Source organism: Caloenas nicobarica, chromosome 2, assembly GCF_036013445.1.
Source record: "Caloenas nicobarica isolate bCalNic1 chromosome 2, bCalNic1.hap1, whole genome shotgun sequence".
Lineage (NCBI taxonomy): Eukaryota > Metazoa > Chordata > Aves > Columbiformes > Columbidae > Caloenas > Caloenas nicobarica.
Window position 1 is genome coordinate 115363216 of NC_088246.1, and position 18855 is coordinate 115382070.

Below are 18855 nucleotides of genomic sequence, written 5' to 3' on the forward strand. Positions count from 1 at the left end.
CCAAATGTGTAAACTGAATTAGCATGCACATCACTTCCACATATAGCACCAATTCAAACCTTAGAATCAAAAGCATCTTCTATCAAGCAACCCTGATCCACGCGTTTGCTGATACTTATAAAGATCACCTACATTTAACCATGTTTGCTTGCATCCACGCATTAACTCAGATCTCCAGAAAGGCAGAAGAGTATCTGTAACTCTATACTATCTTTTTATCACTTAAGTGATTTGTTTTTGCTGTTCATTCTTTCCCAAAACTGCTGAGTATAATTTTCAAAAGGCTAGCTTAATTGTCAAATGAACACATCTCCCCAGTGGCATAAAATTGAAGAAGTATCCCTGTACCTCATAGGTCATTATTCAGAACATTTCTTTGTAGCATGCATGCTTTTATCAATTCTTACGGTCAAAATTTCGTCCTAGATCTGGCAGGTAAGCAGAATTTTTACAAGAAGCAAACAACTGACTTTCCTTGTCTTGGATAAAAAGCATATCTCATCTTAAGAAAACTGAAAACATATGCTTTGCACATTTGTTGTTCTTTCCATTTCAGAAGTTAAAAGAACAGATGATTTCATATTCAAGTTCTCATATTTGCACATCAGACTCAAGTACTTGGAAAGTACACTTTCACTGCATTACTGTATAAAACTTCCAAAATGGAGCTTCACATAACCTGTCAACCTACCAACTGAACGTTTAAATGAAGTGCAAGAGGATGCAGTTCACAAATATTCAGAACAGACTACCTTAAACACCAAGTCATCGACATGGAACATATTTTAGCCTCAACCTTAATTTCTTTGCTCCAGAAAAACAGACTGTACTCTCCTCAGTCTGAACCTAAACCTTGGCCATCACTTCAAACACCATTTTTTCCTGTCACCATTTGTTTTACAAAGTTTGTTGCAGCATTAGATTCCTTGCTGTTTTCAGCTAAAGTTCTACGCTCTGAAGAGACTTGCTTTTTAAGATGCGTGACAGCAAGCAAATCTGAAGATAACAGAAAACTCACCTTTGATCTTAGTTGTACCTCTACAAAATGAAGATAATTTTATGTTTGAAAGCTGCTCAGATAACTAAATGATGCGTACCAAGAAAGAGAATGGTGCAATTACAGCTACTAAATATTTCTTCTACAAATGGATGCTGTATTGTTTTACTTCTGTTACAGCCAAATAGTCTTAAAGCTTGTTAAAGATTATATTACTTAAGAAAAATAGAAAATGAATCTATCATTATAGCAACCATATCGGAGAAGGAAGGAAGGAAAGATACATCTTTAAGGATTAAATATTCAAAAAAAGCATATTGTGGAAAACAAAGACTAGTTTTACCATAACACCTCTCTAAATACAGCTCAGGAAATGAAAAGGTTAGAATACACAGACAATATTGTAACATCCCAGACTTTGAGCCTCAGACACTATAAAGACAATTAAAAGGACAGATGTAAAACTTAAATACAAGAGACTATGAAAATTCAATAGCAAAAAACCAGCAAAAACAAAGATAGTATATCATGTGGTGGGTCAAACCAAGCCCAACTAGTTTTTCCACTTTGGTTGCAAAAAGAAAAAAAGGATTCTGTACATACATTAAGATGGACTGGCTTGACAAATCTCCAAAAGAATCAGATCTCACCCAAAAATTGCAGCTTTCAGGCATTTAAATTTTTAAAAAAGTGTAACAAAGTGCAAGTTAAATGTTTCTTGCTAAGAAGAAAAGCATGACTTCCTAACTTTGCTCAAGGTAAAATAAGAACAATGAAACTACTTCTTATACTACAATGCACCAGAAATTTGAAATAAAAATGATTTCTAGCTATTGACTATACATTTTTTACAGACACTGTAATTGCTAATTTAAGAGATTTGACTGTGTGTACTAAGACTGCTGTCTCTGATAGGAGAAAGTTCAACCTGAACAGCTTTTAAACCAAATGAATATTTTCTCTGCTCTCAGAGGAGCATTACAAAAATATATAAACATCTTTGAAAATATTTCCTAAACAAACAAGCAAACAAAACAAACAAACAAAGCCCAGCCATTCAGAATCCACATTTAAGAAATTCACTATAGTTTTGCAAACAAAACTATTAATTACAAAATGTACCTTACTTTATTACATGCATTTAATCCCCAATTTTTTGAGTACTTGAAAAGCAAAGTCAGGTACTGTGCAAGTTAATTGAGTGATTTTTCTTCTCCAGATGCTAGCACAAGCTATTCTAGACATAACTATGTCTCGTCTCCACAGTAACTGATGTCAAGGATAGTATTTTACAAAATAGCTTAACAAATATTTGGGTTCCTCTGTATGTTTTGACAATGATAAAAGCAGTTTTCCCTCAGGTAAAAGAATAACAGAGCAATACCTTACCTAATACTTTCTCCCTAAAGCAAACTACAGGCATTACCAAAATGCACTTTCAACACCGTAAAAAGCCCACTCTGAACTCGATGAAATCAAAGTGAATTAGATTTATATGAAGTGCTGAAATATTAGATATTATGAAGCTGTTACTTTCACATTTTAAAATTAAATACAGTGCTCACTTGCACTTTCCAGAAATACACACAGAGACAAGAAACTAGGTCTTTCCTATTTTCCCTAGTGTTCTTCATTGATGACTCATTCTTCATATTCTAAAATTTTGCTAGGTAAATAACTTAAAAATACCAGGTAAATACCTGGGGAAAAATATTACTCTCCTAATTTGGGCTGAAAACAAGAATACTGCCAGCATAATCAATAAGTTGCAAAAAAACCTCTTTGTATGAATACTGTAAACAGCCACACAACCTCTCTTCAGTAGTTAAGCAGAAGGTTACGTATTTCTTCTTGTCAAAGATCCTAGGAACTCTTCAGTCAAGTTCTATTACTGTATGAGCAAAAACTAAGTTAGCTTTACTGAAATGAAAAGGAATATTCTTATAGATCTTTTAATATAGTCAAGATACTTAATCATGCATTTTAACCTTGTTGGTTAAATGGATTTCAAAGAGGCAATAGCTGAAATACTTGTTAAATGTTAGATACGGTTCATTTATCATCCTGTGACTCGGCAATTAAGTGCCTACATTTGTATCACTTCAGGCAAATCAAGGATATGTTTATCAATGTAGTTCTCAGAAGCTCTGATTTTAAAATATTTCAGTATGGATATAAGAGTATTCAGAATTCACCTGGTTTTATTTTAGTTAATATTTTTGTGTGCATAATCCATGTATTATACAAAAAAATTGTAATTCAGCAAGACCACCAGTTATACTTGTGAGAGAGGCAATTTCATAAGAAGCTTACTACAGAGTCCTCCTTCCTAATGGCCTGGATTCCTCTCCTGCTGTAGCTTCCCAGCTCCAGCCTTTCATTTCTCAAGGATTATATGATGCATGGATTATTAAAAACATAAAATGAAATACAACCAAACAATTGTTTCACTATCCAGTTGCCTGATTCCACAATATAGAAAAACAACTGTGTGTCGCTCTCCTCCTCCTAATTTTGCATTTTCTTGTGTTAAAAGAAATACCTGCATTTGGTAGCTAATAGCAAAAAGTGTAAGAACAAATAACTACAGTAGAATTGCTGCTTAAATATCATGGTGAAAATGAGTACATCCACAAGAACATCTTTAAATTTGTCTCAGACCAATAGAGATTTGAATGATGCAGGAATAAATCTGTTGATATTAACTTTGCACACAATCTGCCTGATGCACCTCCCCCTATAATTCTGAAATTTTAAGAAACTGAGATTTTGCACCTAAGTAAAGGCAAATTCCCTAAAATAACCGTATTCTTACTGAATAGCCATTCCATTTAAAAATGCAAAAATTTGTACTAACAAGAATCAGCTTTAAATGTTAAACCTGTCTGCCACCATTTTTCCATCAACATTGAATGACAATCTAGTACAGGTTCTACTTTGACAAATCATTTACGACAGTAATAGTAGTATGCAAAAGTAATGAATTTTAGACACGTTCAGAAAAACACAGCACTGCAAATTCAAAAGTAATTTCTTTGAGAAGCTAAAAGCCTTACTAAAAGGGAATTACTTACTATGATCAGCTGCTTATCACCATCTTTTCCTGCTTCTTTTAGCTTCTGACTATGTTCCTCAGATGACAGGAAGTTACTGCATTTTGATGCTAATGAAGGATTTGACAATGGAACCCTTGAAATACAAATGTTTCATGTTAAAAAGGGACTGCTTATACCAGCCATCCTAGATACTCAAAGTCGTTTTCATTAGTATAACTAAACTTTAACAAGATGCAAATCCAAGTTAATTACCCAAGACACAGTCCTATATATTTTAATTTGTAATTCAAATGGAAAAATAAGGATATAAAAAGATTAACAAAAAATCAGTTTGTAACTAGCCTAATTACAATGTTTGTGGGGTTTGTTTATTTTTGAGTTTTGTTTTTTAATGACAAAAAATAAAATATAAAATTTATAACCAAGTGGGGAAGGTTAGTCGCAACCATTAACAGAAGCATTTAACTGAGGCATTTTCAGAGCATGACAGATGGTGCCCAATGCTGTATATTTCTTAGATAAGGTTTAGGTTTCTAGTTTCAGGTATCATACATCAAGCCACTAAAGCAGACCATGTAAATATTTCCACAAATGTAAGTGGGCAATATAAAATAGATTTCATAAATCTCTCAAATTCAGTTCAAACTTATTCTCTTCTAATGGCTGGCAGTGAAGGGAGGGATAAGAGGACCTGAGGAATAAACAGATGGACATAATGGGAATCTCAGTTTAAGTTTCCCCTTGTCACAACTGAAAGAAACACTGGAAAGTACTACAACACATTAACAAGGTTATTCTATGAACTTGCTACTATATTCAGTGGAAAAATAACATTAACTACAGGTTTGGATGAAATTTGTGGAGATCATCAAAGCAAAACACACACAAAAATACTCGTACTTCAACTAGGTATTTACATATTTTCTGTTTCTGAGCAAAATAAGGATATAGGACCAAATACTTAATCGTAGCAGCTGCTGTAGTACCTGTAGCAGGTCAACTCAGTGAGCTTTTTCAAAAATAAACACTCTTGCCAGAGATTTTTAAAATAGCATTTTTTGCGCTTAATCAGAGCTAATTTTCTTATTCCTGTCAGTGCCCCAAAATTTTCCTTAAGTAGCTACTTCAAGGTTTGCCTTTTCCGGCTGCAACCTTTTCTTACAAAGCCCTAAAGAGAGCTACACTACAGATACGCACATTACTCTGTGTTACAGCAGGACTATCACAGAAAGAATGATGGCTTATAATCTTGGATAGCATATGGAAAGCAGGGTAAGAAAGCTCTCACAAGAAAAATATATCTCCGAATAACAGCAAAGCAATATGGGCTTTTTCATCTAATAAAGTTAATAAAACTGTGTAGAAACCATAAAGCTGTGTGGCAGTTGAGAGTAAAAATACAAAAAAAAAAAACCCCCACAAAGTTATTGTAGTATTTATTGAAAAATCTAAAAATAGTCAGTTCACTAGTTTTACATCTACGTTACCACCCATTTTCTGTGAAATTCCATAGCAGTAGAATTTTTCAACATGTACAAAAGGGCTGAATAGTCAGAATTGCTAATCTGGCTTCAGATAGATGTACTGAAAATGAACTGCATCTTTTCTTCTTATCTCCATTATGAATATAGAAAACAGTTTGGATATACTAACCATTGTGCCAACTATGTTGCTGTCTGAGGTATCAAGTGTGAAGAAATCATTGTCTTTAGCTTGTAACTGGCCAAAACCAGAGACTATGTCAGAATTGTTCAAAAACTACAACAGTCAACATGACCAAGGACAAAATGTAAATTTGAACTGTTAGTAGTAAGAACAATTTAGTTAGTCTTAAGAACAAGAATCATGTTTTATATGGCAGCTGACACCTTTATTTCACAGCCATCACAAAAAAAAAAATCTCACATTAAAACCCCTCTTCCCCACCTAAAGAGATTTCATACAGACAAGACTCCCATAATTTAAGGATTAGAAAACTCTTCCAGAAGTGAAATAATTCAGTAAGTGAAAAACCTGCGGTAAACTCTTCCTATACTCTCTCGTCATCTGATCTGAGCAAGAGACCAACTCTGTTAAGTTCTACTTCTTAAAATAAACATGCAGTTACAAATAACTTGCTTAATAATTTTCTTAACAAAATAAAAACATCCCTTAATAACTGGGTAAAATGAAAATCTGTTTTTATAAAGGACAAGTCACTTATTTGAAACTGAAAGTTGAGGCTGGGAGACAACAGTATGCTTAGTCTTATAATAAAACCCCTAATAACTCTATGGAAGGTTACTGTAATTTCATAATGTATGAAATACTATACCTGTTCGCAGTTTCAGAAGTTTGATTTGTAAATGAAGTATGTGTCAACTGCTTGGGAGGCAAACCTAAAATTAATCAAAGATTACAACTTCATTATAAAGTTTTTAGTTGCAAAGGAAATTTGAGCTACACAAATAGTGCTTTGCAAAAGTATATTCAAGACAATGTTGCCATTTGTTCATGGCTAATAAAAAAAGATGCAACCTTGAGGCAGTATTCAGGTGTTCCTCCACATATACTTTAAAAAAGTGCAATTTTCTTCAACATTTCCAGAGCAGTCCTGCAGAGCAGTTTGCCAGCAGTTAAATATGGTCACTAGTGAAACTACATAGCAGTTTAAATCTGCTTCTAATGAGCCCCATACAAATAGCTCTATGTATAGTATTAGAATCATAAATGTATAGTATGTCCCCATCTGAGGTGTGTTCTATAACAATTAAGGAAAAGAAACAATGAAGAACAGTAGAAGAAAGAAAAAAATATTTTTACATTCTCTAACAGTACAGTTGGAGTATTTTGCCCTTCAAAATTACCCTATAATGGCAGGGAAGAAAAAAAACCAAAAACACCACAACAAAAAACCAAACCAAACCAAACCAAACCCCAAACACAATCAAGAATCAAAACCCCAACACAACTATTTAGTAAAGCTAAATAGTTAAACAGTACACTCAAAATCAGGTTCAAATTAAAAAAAAAAAAAAAAAAGCAAGCACCAGCCAAAACTCAAACCAAAAACCCCAACAAACCAAAAACCCGGAAGCAAAAGGATGAAATATCAAGAGGGAAGTTAATGAAGAGCTATGTTAGTGATCCACCAATAGTATTTCTTAGTCAAATATACTTGTGTCAAAATATTCACATCACACTTATCATAAAGTTTGACAAACTACATTCACAGGCTGACAAATGAAGGCTATGTAATAAAAACAAGAGAGTGATTACTCAATCCATAATTTGGTCAAGATGGAGTAGAACAACTTAGAAGAAAGAAATGCAGATACTTATTCAAAGGAAGCAGTAACCAACAGATAATCGTTAACAGAAACCAATCCAAGAGAAGAACCCCATTGAAATATGGAAGTTTTACTATTTTATTACAAAGAAAAGGAAAGGATTTGGTTGGGGTTTTTTACTGTTTGTTTGTTTTTAAAGTTGTCACTCCACTTTTACTCAAACAGAATACTTAAATATTAAAATACTCATGCATAAAGCATAAAGGCACACTAAAAGAAGAGCTCAGTAGAAAAACAGACACCTCTCTTTCCCGCCACACAGCCCAGAGATAAAAGGATGTCCACTGCTATCATACTGAAGTGACCATGGGTATGACACACAAAGAAATATGAAAACCCTGGTCAACAGTTCCAATCCCAGAAGTCTAGTTCTGCACCAACTGTACCTTATTCTGTAAAGCGCTCCCCAAAAGGAAGACTTATGATTCCCATACAACTGGTCAGAAGAAGAGGAAAAATTAGTAGTAAAGTTACCTTGAGGTTCACTTTCTCCTGGTTCTTTTTTAAATTGTTTTGGAGGTTTAGGAGCTGTGACATACTTTACTGGAGAACTTTCTGGATTTGACTCCAAATGTAATCGAAAGTTCTGAACAAAACAGAAAATATTAAATAAAAAACCCGAGCTGTGTAATGCCTCTAACCTACTAACAAAATCACTGAGTTAACTAAGTATTAACAATTTGAATACAGCACCAGTTTTCCAATTCCTACATTATTTTAAGCAAACAAAATGCAACTGATTAGCTAGTCCATATTGAAGTTTGTGGAATTAATTTTGAAAAAAAATCTTTTTCATTTTACATATAAACTTATAAAATACTTCATATGGAGCACTTTTGTCCTTAAAATCTTAAATCTTAATAGAAGGTCACTCAGATAGAGAACACTTCATTTCCCCTCTCATTTCTTTCAATACACCTTTTCAGAATAGAACAGCTACGCAAGCTTAAGTCATCAAAAAGCATCCAAATGAATCTGTACAGTCTTCAGCTCCAGCAGAAAATTTTATTGATCAACATTTCATTAACTACAGAAATTAGGATGATGGAACAAATTCATTTTCTAGCTTACTATCATCCTGTCTATGACAACACACCAGCAAAGGATCTTTAATACATTCGAAAATTCTAAGTTACTGTAAAATAAAATCATTGTTAAAACAAACTTTCTAAGCATGTCATTCTCAGAAAACAAAACAGTTTGAGAACACCCTCCCACCATACACCATAATTAAAATGACTTACCTCATCTGGTCTTGACTCACATAAATGTTTTGTCAAATTACGCAACAAACCATTTTCTGCACCTCTCTTTGTGGGCTGTTTTATTTCCAATGTCACTTCTTTAGCTTCAGCTCTTTCAGATGAAGGATCTGATTTCTCCTGCACACAAGTTGCACTTTCATTCTCAGAGGGTCCTGTTATTGACAGCTTGTCTTGTGCCTTCGAAAGCTCTGCTTCTGTAGCTATTTGACTTGCCTCTGAAACTTCAGTGTAACCTTTTAACAAAGCAAGCTTGGGGGCATTTGCAGAATTTAAGTTACTTTGCTTAATGTTACTAGCTTTCAGTAATTTAATTTTGGTCCATTTAGAGTTTTTGTTTGAGGAGTTATTTCTACCATTCAGAGTGCATTTAACAGGCATTCCTTTTTTGCTAGGGAAAAAACGTTTGCATTGAGTACTTTGACTAGGTTCTTTCTGAGTAAGCATTTCACTTTGTTGAAACTGTATGCTGGCATGCTTTTCTTCTGTTTTGCTACACTCAGCATTAGGGGAATCTTTTTTCACCTCTACTGTATCAGACTCAATCTCACCTGCGATTTCTTCACAAAGTTCAAGGATGCTTACCCTTTTGGATTTCACATCGTTCTCTGGCTGATCAGCCACATTTATTTCACTTACAGATGGCTGTGAAATCTTTTTTGGTTTTGTACTGTTTTTTACGTTGTGATGTATTTGCTGCTTTTCATTAGTTACTGCCTTAGAATTTGGCTTAAGAGAATCTGTTTCCACTTTCTTTGTGTTGCTAGGAATAGGAGATACAGGGCCCATTAGGTCTTTCTTAACTTCCTTAAGACTCCCATCAGGACCTGACGATCCTTGAAGGTTTTGTTGAAAGCTGTTTGAATTATCATTTTTATTGTCTGCTTTACATTTTTTCTCTTTCAGAGACCTGGTCACTTCTACATGTATTTCTTTATTCTCATTTGTATCGTTTGGCTTTGGTTTTGTGTTTTTCTGTTTCGTTTTCTCTCCAGCAGATTTAAGTGGTTTTGCTACAACACTCTGAGCATGTCTTCTTGCCTGGCTATTTTGTTTAACTTCCAAAGCTTTTTCTTCTTTAACTTCCCTGTTGCGCAGGGATCTTGCTGGTACATGTACATGTGTTAACTGCTGCAGTCTCTGTGATCTCCTCATTACTGGCTCATTTGGTGCAATTATGCATTTTGACTTAGGAATTTCTTGCACAGATTTTTTCTGGCATACTTCCTTACTTTTTGTAGATTTAGGCTGCTGTTGGACCTTTTTGTCAGGAATTGTTTTATTATTCGTGTTGAATCCTGATAATCTTGTAGTCATGCGCATCCCTTGTTCCGGTTCATTGGTGTTGTCACTGAAAGATTCAAATAATTATTTTTTCAGCATCCAGAAAGTGGAATTTGTCATAAGACTCTTCTCATGCCTGCTAGCCTCTACCTCAAACCTTTCTTTCTTTTCTTTTTTGAAACACGAGATCTTACACCCTCAATACTTACAGAAGAATTTTCTCTAGAATCATTCTAAAAAGACTTCATTTCCACCTGGTTACTCTTAAGTCTAGTATTTAATGTTTTTTATGCATGGCAAGACTGATCTATGAACCCCAGATGAATGCTTTTTAATATCTCTAGCAGTTTTTAATTGTTGACATTTGTGGATTTCAAATGAAGTATGAGCTGATACAGTATTAGATTTATTTTTACTTCAGAATCTTTTTTGGAGGAAGTCTTTCTGGATTTCGAGACACTAACACGATTCCAGAGAAAGAGCACATAGCAGACATCATACTTAATCATTTAAGTCTGATCTTCTCACTAGTACTATTTAATTATTTAGCTGTATATTTGACTCAAATTCATTCTGCTTAGGTTGTTTCTGCACTCATTTAGTCTAGAAAGATAACCTAGAAAAATTACTTATTTTTTTGCCACTGACCTGTTTGATTTGGCAGAGGTTTTGAGTACAGTTTTCTCCTGCACTGCACACTGATTAGGCTTTGATTTATTTGAGACATGTTTTATATCTGACACCTCCTTTTCCTTCTTCACTGGTGATGGTTTGCTGCTCTTGTCCAGCTTTGGACGTTTAGCAGAAGGCTCTACTAACATTGACTTCCTTTTCTGAGCTGCCATTTCTGTAAGACACAATAGTTGATTCAGCTTTTAGAGTCTCTGTCAACTGTAGTTACAATGTCAGCTAATATAACTGAAGGTTTGCGTGTTTTACAAAATAAGGTAACTGATACTTGGTTCTCCTTTTAGGGGCAGACCATGCTAAATGTGATCAGAAAGCAAAGCATCAAAGCAATCTCAAATCAAATTACATTTGTTTTACTTACAGGTTTTTACAAGCGGCAATCGATGTTTAGGCCAAAGCAACTTGTCAAGGTGTGCCAAGAGCATTCCTTATGTATATGCTTACAAACAGGACGTTTCATACCACCTATGAAAAATAAAACATGTTCATGAGGTAAGCACTTTATTAACTTCCTTGCCAGACTCTGAATTGGGCATACCCACCCTCTTTCATCCTCTCAAACAATGTTTAGCTTTAAAATGTCTTTGATAATCAATTAAAAAAAATCCTATAAATTTTCTTTCCATATCCAACAATTTTTGGCATTTTGTTGTCTTAAGCATTACCCTTTTACCTTTTGAAAGGTGGTAGATATAAAGCCATTTGAAAGGAAGTTTCTCAGCCTTTTGCATTTTTCCAGAAAATACTATGGTGCTCTCTTTCACGGCATGCAAAAAAGTGAGCCTGCTGTCAGTCCTGTGCCTCACAGCAACAGTGAACAAATCCATTAGACTACGAAGTTTTTGTGGTTGCTGCTGCAGAACTTCACAGACATCAGCAACCACCTATAACTGTTCCTTCTAATATGACACACTGCAAAACACAGACAGAAAGCCTAGAAACTAACATTATTCGAGACATTTGCCTTGGGCAGTTAAAGACGATGTCTTCAAGAGCACTGAAATGATGTTAACAGTGCAGAAGTTAATCTGCACAAGAGTCTGAAAACTAGCAGAGATCCTCAGTGAAAGCTCTTCACAGATTTGGTTGATCATGCCTTTCACACCTATTTGTGGCTTCTGAAATTTTTAAGTTCTCCTATTCAAAGACACCGTTTTTGTATTATGGCACTGCTAATTGTTCAGCCAAGCCTCACTAATATCTTTTTTAAATTAAGTTTACTGGAAGACTCAGTGCTCAGAAATTCTGTATCACTTTTTAAAGCCAAGAATTACCTATTAATTTTTGCCATTGACAGACTGACAAAGAAATATTGCTGTAACAAAACTGTAACACTTTTGAAACCTTAACTAATCTGATGTTAAATTTGACAGATTTTAAGGTCAAACAGGAACTGTAAATTACCAGTTCAATAACACAGACCAGATACTCCCATTTCGTTACCACAGTAAGCCTTTCAGCATTGACAAATCCATGTCTTTGTCTAACAGTTTGAAAGATACTTATATGTAGCTCCTTTTAATAATTATTCATTATCTAAAATGGAAAAGTAAAGAGCTGTACTTTTTCTTTTCTTTCTGACCCTTAATTGTCCTTAACCCCATTTTCATTTATCCACTCTTTCATGAAGATACTTCTAACCATGCAAGACTGATAATGCTCAAATTCCAGACAACAGTGCTGTCTTCTGACCTTCTCCTTTAAAGAAGCTGCATGACCAGCAGCTCATATTTGAGATAGAATTAAAGAACATATCCAGGGAAGAAATCTCTAATAGCGCTTTTCATAGTGCTATTTCCATGTCTCTCCCTAAGAAGCAGGTAAAAGAATTTGTATGCCTTACTTCTAATGGCTCACGAGCTCCATGGCACTTAGCGAGCCTACAGGTTTCCACTAGTCAAAGATTATCCACCAGAAACACGGTATAGCCACTCACACTGAAAATAACAACTCTAGTTGCTGAGTAAGTCTTCAGTCTTATATTCTCTTAGTTTAGAGCACGCCATTGACTCACAGAATTTGAGAGCACCATGACACACACTGAGTACACCTAGACCCTCTTGGGTTTTTTTCCAGACATATACAGATATCACTGTCACTTTGAGCCACATGACATGGCATACTCAAGAAAGACTTTCAACTACAAAACAGAAAACATAGTCCTTCCCTCACCCGTATGGCTTCTCAGGACGCTGACATATACACTCCCCTCCCACAAAGGGAACTAGCTCTTTAATAGTCATTTCTTTCCTACTGATACTTTGCACAGCAAAGCAAGGACTTTTCCAGACTTTCAAGAACTGGCAGTTTCTGCCCTGAAGAAGTCCCCTCTAGTAAAAGCGAGATTATGGAAAGAAGGGAAAAACAAGAAATTACAAGAACAAACTACACAACAAGGAAAGGTTTTGGTGCAAGAAGCAGAGAAAAAACAGCTGCACGCAACTCCCACACCCTCGAGTCCTTAAAGCAGAGGCTGAGACTGGGGGCCCACCTGCTTGACAGGGCGCTGAGCTCTCACACACGAGCCTCCCTAGCTGACTGCCACGGCAGACCTCTCAGCCTCGCTACCTTAACTCTCGGCTGAGACCCCAGGACGGAACTCAAGAGGAAGGAAGACAAGAGAAGGCCTCCCGGTGTCATCCGCCCCAGCGCCCCGCCGTGACAGCCCTTCTGGAGCAGGGCCTGGCAGGGAGCCCCTACACCCAGCCGAGCGTTCCTCAGGCCAAGGCAGGCGCCACTGAGGGGCACGGCGGAGCCTGCGGAGAAGCGGCCGGGCGCCGCAGGGCGCCTCCCCCAGTTCCCACTCGGCGAGCGGGTATCGCCGCTCACTCCCACCGCGATCGCGGAGACGGCGGCGGCCGCGGGCAGGCCCGGGCCCGGGCCGCGGCCGGCGAGGCAGGCCCGAGGAGGAGACGCCGGCCTTTCGGCCCCGGGGCGGGGGCAGACGCCACCGCCCCGCGCGAGGACGGGCTGCCGGTCACGGAGCGGGTGGCGGAACGCTGACGGGAGCCGTTGGCGCCCGGAGGGCAAACTTCCTCACAGCCCCCCCTCCGGCGCGAGGCGGCCGCTTACCTCGCGCGAGTGTCAGCGACGTGCCGGCAGCGCGAGCCGCCCTCCTCGCCCGGCTCGTCAGCTGGCGGGGGGGGGAAGAGGCGAGGGGGAGGGGGGAACGGGGAAGCAGGGGGCGGGGCGGAGGCGAGCGACGACGTCGGGGGGGAGGGGGAGGGGGGGCGAACGCGCACGCGCTCGCCGCCGGGGCGCGAGTGCGTGAGCGGAGGCGCGCGCGCCCTTCCCGTTTCCCCCCTCTCTGCTCCCCCCCCTCCCTCTCCCCACGAAGCGGCGAGCCCGAGCCGCGAACCTGCCCACATCCGGGCAGCGGGGCAGCTCCGCCCCGCCCCGCCCCGCCCGCCGCTCCGACCTGCCCCCCCCCCCCATCCCCCGCGCTGGAGACGGGACACGGGGCGGGGGGTACGATGTCGTGTGCGCGTGCGCAGCGGGCCCGCAGACACAGCGGCCTGTGAGAGGGGAGCGGGGCGGGCGGGCCCGCAGCACCGCCCAACCACAGAATCACAGCGTGTCAGGGATTGGAAGGGACCTCAAAAGATCATCTAGTCCAGTCCCCCTGCCGGAGCAGGAACACCCAGATGAGGTTACACAGGAAGGCGTCCAGGCGGGGTTTGAATGACTCCAGAGAAGGAGACTCCACAACCTCCTTGGGCAGCCTGTTCCAGTGTTCCGTCACCCTCACTGAGAAGAAGTTTCTTCTCCTATTTAAGTGGAACCTCTTGTGTTCCAGTTTGAACCCATTACCCCTTGTCTTACTGTTGGTTGTCACTGAGAAGAGCCTGGCTCCATCCTTGTGACACCCACCCTTTATATATTTATAAACATTGATGAGGTCACCCCTCAGTCTCCTCTTCTCCAAGCTAAAGACACCCAGCTCCCTCAGCCTTTCCTCATAAGGGAGATGCTCCACTCCCTTAATCATCTTTGTGGCCCTGCGCTGGACTCTCTCCAGCAGTTCCCTGTCCTTCTTGAACTGAGGGGCCCAGAACTGGACACAATATTCCAGATGAGCACCAGGGCAGAGTAGAGGGGCAGGAGAACCTCTCTAGACCTTGTAACCACCCCCCTTGTAATACACCCCAGGTAACATTGGCCTTCCTGGGCACAAGGGCACAGTGCTGGCTCGTGGTCCCGGTTTCCCTGTGGGACACGCTGTCTGTCCATGGGCCGGGGGGTCTGTCCCCAGCTGGTGCCTGGCGCTGCCCCCGTGCTAACCGGCCTGGCGGCGTTATCGCGTTGGTTCAGCCCGGTCAGACCGGCTTGGGCCCCTGTTGGTTGTCACACCTCATGCTCTGGCGTTAGGCTGCTCTTCTGTGGAAAACAAGGAGCGAAGCCGCACTCCGTGCTGACAGGCCTGTGGTGATGAAGTGACTTACGTGGCGGCCCGCGGTGTGTCAGTGACACCTCATGACTGGCAGCGGTAGCTAAATGCAAAGTGAGAAATCTCCCCTCGTCGTATCCTTCTGGTGGTGGTGGTGGCGGTACAGCGGTATGTGCCCACAGCAGCATTTCCTAAGTGCGCATGGGCTTCTTCCCACCAATGTGTTTAGTGTGTTTAGTGCTTCCCACCAACGGGTTTGGTGCTGTACTGGAAGTGACCTCCACTCTGACACCACCTTTGGAAAATTCTCTAAGGGTACAGAGAGACGTTTTGTGGTTGTTGGGGATTTCCTGCTGATCGGCTTTGCTTCAGGTGCACAGACAGCAGTCAGTCTCGTTAACACAAGTGCAGCATTGTGCGTAAAAGCAGGACGGACACTTGTCTGCATCTCAGAGACTGAAGAGGCTTGTTGGATATGTCCTGGTTCTGTGCAGTGTCCCTTTTTCTCTCCAGAGCAATGAGTTCACTCAGTGAACTGCTTTTATGAGTCCAGTGAGGTTTGCCTTCCCAAGTTTGGTGGTAAACCTGCAGAAACCAGCTAGGTGTTGTAAAAGCTGTGTTCTGCGCTGTGTTTCTCAACTCACTCTGTAGCATAACCATATATTTGTGATTTTTTTTTCCCCATTATCTGGGATGTTTCAGTCCTTGCTACGCTGGGTAATGGATTTGCGTGTCATCTAACCTTATAGGCTTCATTGCCTCGAGGTGTTTCTGTGTCTGAGCTTATGTCTAAGATGACAAGTAAGACAAGTTCCAAGCGGAAGAAGGGCAGCTGAGGATCTGATACCCACACCACTGACATACCTGTCCAGACCAGCTTTAGTTAGTCCTGTGGATGCAGTGACTGCCAGGGTTGGAATGCCTTGGGTATGTTCTGGGGATGTATCTGTGGGTTTGGTTTCCTTCAAAAGGAATCCATTATGCACACTCCAGGAGCCCGCATGACAAGTGGGAGCAATCAGAAGGTTTCCTTCAAAAGTGTGCTCCTGATCCTAACTAGAATACTAATGTAGAGATACCTTGTGCATACCTAGTGCATTCCAACCGTATTACCAGGCTGGGGCTAACCTGACACATATCCTACCTGAAATGCATGCAGTATGTGTGTCAGGATCTCAACATTAAGTAGCTTTGCTGTCCTTGTCCACTCCTATCAATAGGTCCTACTTGTTAATATAGACACAGTCTCAGCTTATTTGACTGCAAATTTACCTAGCGATGTGTATACATCACTACATCTGAATGACTGGAGAACAGCATGATGAACCTTGGCATTAGCCAACCAATAAATGAACATGAAAAATGTTAGGAGTAAAGTTTTTGAATGGCAGCATGTGACAGGGTTTCTCCCACAGATTCTGATTTCCTGTGCAGATTTTTGGTTACAGTTCGCTGATCTAACAGACAGAGACCACACAAGTATTTTGGTACTTGGAAGCTACACAGCATAGACGTTCCGCAGATATTATTTTGTTAATGTTTGAAGCATTTTAGAAGTGGTTATTTTGATTTTTATAATAAACTTTTTAGGCCTTTTTAATAATATTCCAAAGATTGTATTGATTTCTGTAGCTATTACATTTATAGGATTAATTGTTGGAAATTGCATTCGAGTTGCTGGAGAGTGTAAAATTTTTTTTGTATAGATCAAATTACCTGGAGATATTTTGTTCTGCCTGTACATTTTTTTGTCTCTTTATTAACTGAAACAAGGAACTGCCTTCCTTGATAAGTCCTCTTTCTGGACACACTTCATTGAAGCACAGTTTGTCCTAGACAAATGGAAATTTTCAGCAGCTGCGGTTTTTAAAAAAGCTGATAGGAGGAGATGTTATTTATAACTCCTTGTAACAGCTCCAATTTAATGCGTGATAATCTGCTGTGACTTTAAAATGAACGCAGCAACATGTGGTCTCCTGCTCTCCTACAGTAACCTACAGAATACTTTCCAGATGAAGGATATTTTAATCACTGGGTTGCCCATAAATTTCCTGGAGGATGATAAAAGCATTTCTTTATGTTATCACTAAGTTTGTAAATTTAACATGATGTTTTCCCAACCCTCTCTCTTAGGAACATGAAGCAAGTAAAGCTAGATTCTCTCACATCCTTCTGTGGAATAGTAATTTTCTGTTCAGCAGGCAAGTAGTAAAGAAGCAGGCATTCTTATAAAGCATTAAATTACAGAACTCGGAAAAACTCAATTCATGTGAGTGGAAGGAGTAAATTTCCAGTTTTCCACAGAAGGTGGCAGCATTCTGAAGCACTGATGTCAGTATGAACTTGGTAGCAGATGTCACTTTGCTGAAAGAACACAAACTTTACAGAAAGTTACTCTCCTCAGAAGCTGCAGCGCATATGAACGAGAGTGCTCAGGCACGGATTTGCTGTAGAACTAGGGGATCTGGGGAAGGAGGAGAAACTGCATTCACATGGGTGGAGTGTGTAGATAGGACATATTTAACCCCCAAAGGATTTTATGTTAATATTAGCCTTGTTTACCACTACTGCTGGAGTGCCTCTTGCCTGCAGCTAAGTGAAAAATGACGTGCTTCTAGGTTATTCATTTTTTGACAGGAGCAATATCTCAGTTGATATATGGATCATCCCACTAATTGCAGAGAGTGCCCTCTTGGGATGCAGCTTCGGGAGATGTAGTGACCCTGTGTAAGAGCTGACTGTCACCATAAAGGGGAAGCCTCTCCCACTATTGTCTCCACTTTCTTTCCTCACTCTCACCAGTGTTCTTCAACTTCTTACTTTATGCCACCCTGCTTCTAGCACCTGAGAGACCAAGCAAATTTAACTTACTGAGCAAGCAAAAAATTAATCCAGTGGAAAAACTAGATCTCATTGTGCCAGGGCAAGGAATGCTGAGAATCATATGACTAGAATCAGGGAGGATAAGAAAAAGGGGAGGGGGAAGGGCAACCTTTCCCCTTTTGGCATGAGGGAGCTGTTAACGTTGGCAGCTGCTTGTGAAACTGCAGCCTTAGGGCCAGCTACATAGTTAAAGGATTGAGCTCTTGATCCCAAGCTCAATCACAGCAGTCCTGCTAGCACACAGACCTTGCAGCTCCAGTTGACATGCAAACACACTCCCAACCTACCCTACTGCTTATCAGACATCTCTGAGCAAGGAACCGGTGAAGACAACCAAGAGGCAGTAGGTGCTCAAACCTTTCAGCTGTAATTAACCCTGCAAGCACTCCTACTGCCTCAGAAGAGTGCCGCAGACCGGTTAGCTAAGGCCACACGTGAAGCTGATTTAAACTAGTGGTTTGCTAATCACTAAATGTATATAAATCCTTTAAGAAACTAGAAGAGCACCTGATGCAGCATAGGGCCCTGATTTCCATCCATTCAGCAGATTCAAAAAGTCCTTCTACCCTCATCCAGGAAGAAAGGAGAGACTGGATTTTTGTGCCTCCAGTAGAAAAAAAAAAAAAAGACAGGAAAACTGGATCCCTCAGAGGAAGAGGTGTTTGCCAGTGAAAAACCGCTGGCTGTTGTGCCTACTGGTGCATCTTGCAGATTTTTCTTCTGTTGGAATGAAAATTAAAAAACCAAACCAAAACCAACCATAGTCAGAGAATTCTGAAGCACCACTAACTGTGGGGAAGTGATCCAGCATGTATGCTGGAGGTGTGTGGAAAGCATCCAGGGACATTCTCTTGGGCTTTTTTACACCTTCCTTCTTTTTTCTTCACTGCCTTGAGCATTATGGGGCTCTTTTTGACCAACTGGCATCCTGGGATGAGAACCACAGCACATAGCTCAGGCTGAAGGG

The 18855-nt window shown here is 39.9% G+C and overlaps 1 protein-coding gene across 3 annotated transcripts in view; it reads right to left on the reverse strand.

Annotated features, from left to right (window-relative positions):
• Nucleotides 1-13932, reverse strand: part of ESCO1 (establishment of sister chromatid cohesion N-acetyltransferase 1) — a 34974-nt gene extending 21042 nt beyond the window's left edge. For 2 of the 3 annotated variants that reach the window (XM_065628321.1, XM_065628323.1), the window contains exons 1-7: nt 13691-13932; nt 10980-11083; nt 10577-10775; nt 8627-9995; nt 7857-7968; nt 6368-6431; nt 4072-4186 (exon numbers count right to left, since the gene is read on the reverse strand). In XM_065628321.1, the coding sequence (XP_065484393.1) occupies nt 4072-4186; nt 6368-6431; nt 7857-7968; nt 8627-9995; nt 10577-10773 (1857 nt within the window). In that variant the 5' untranslated portion in view covers nt 10774-10775; nt 10980-11083; nt 13691-13932. The remainder of the gene's footprint in view (nt 1-4071; nt 4187-6367; nt 6432-7856; nt 7969-8626; nt 9996-10576; nt 10776-10979; nt 11084-13690) is intronic. The other variant, XM_065628322.1, reaches the window with a different exon arrangement.
• Nucleotides 13933-18855: the final 4923 nt, after the last annotated feature.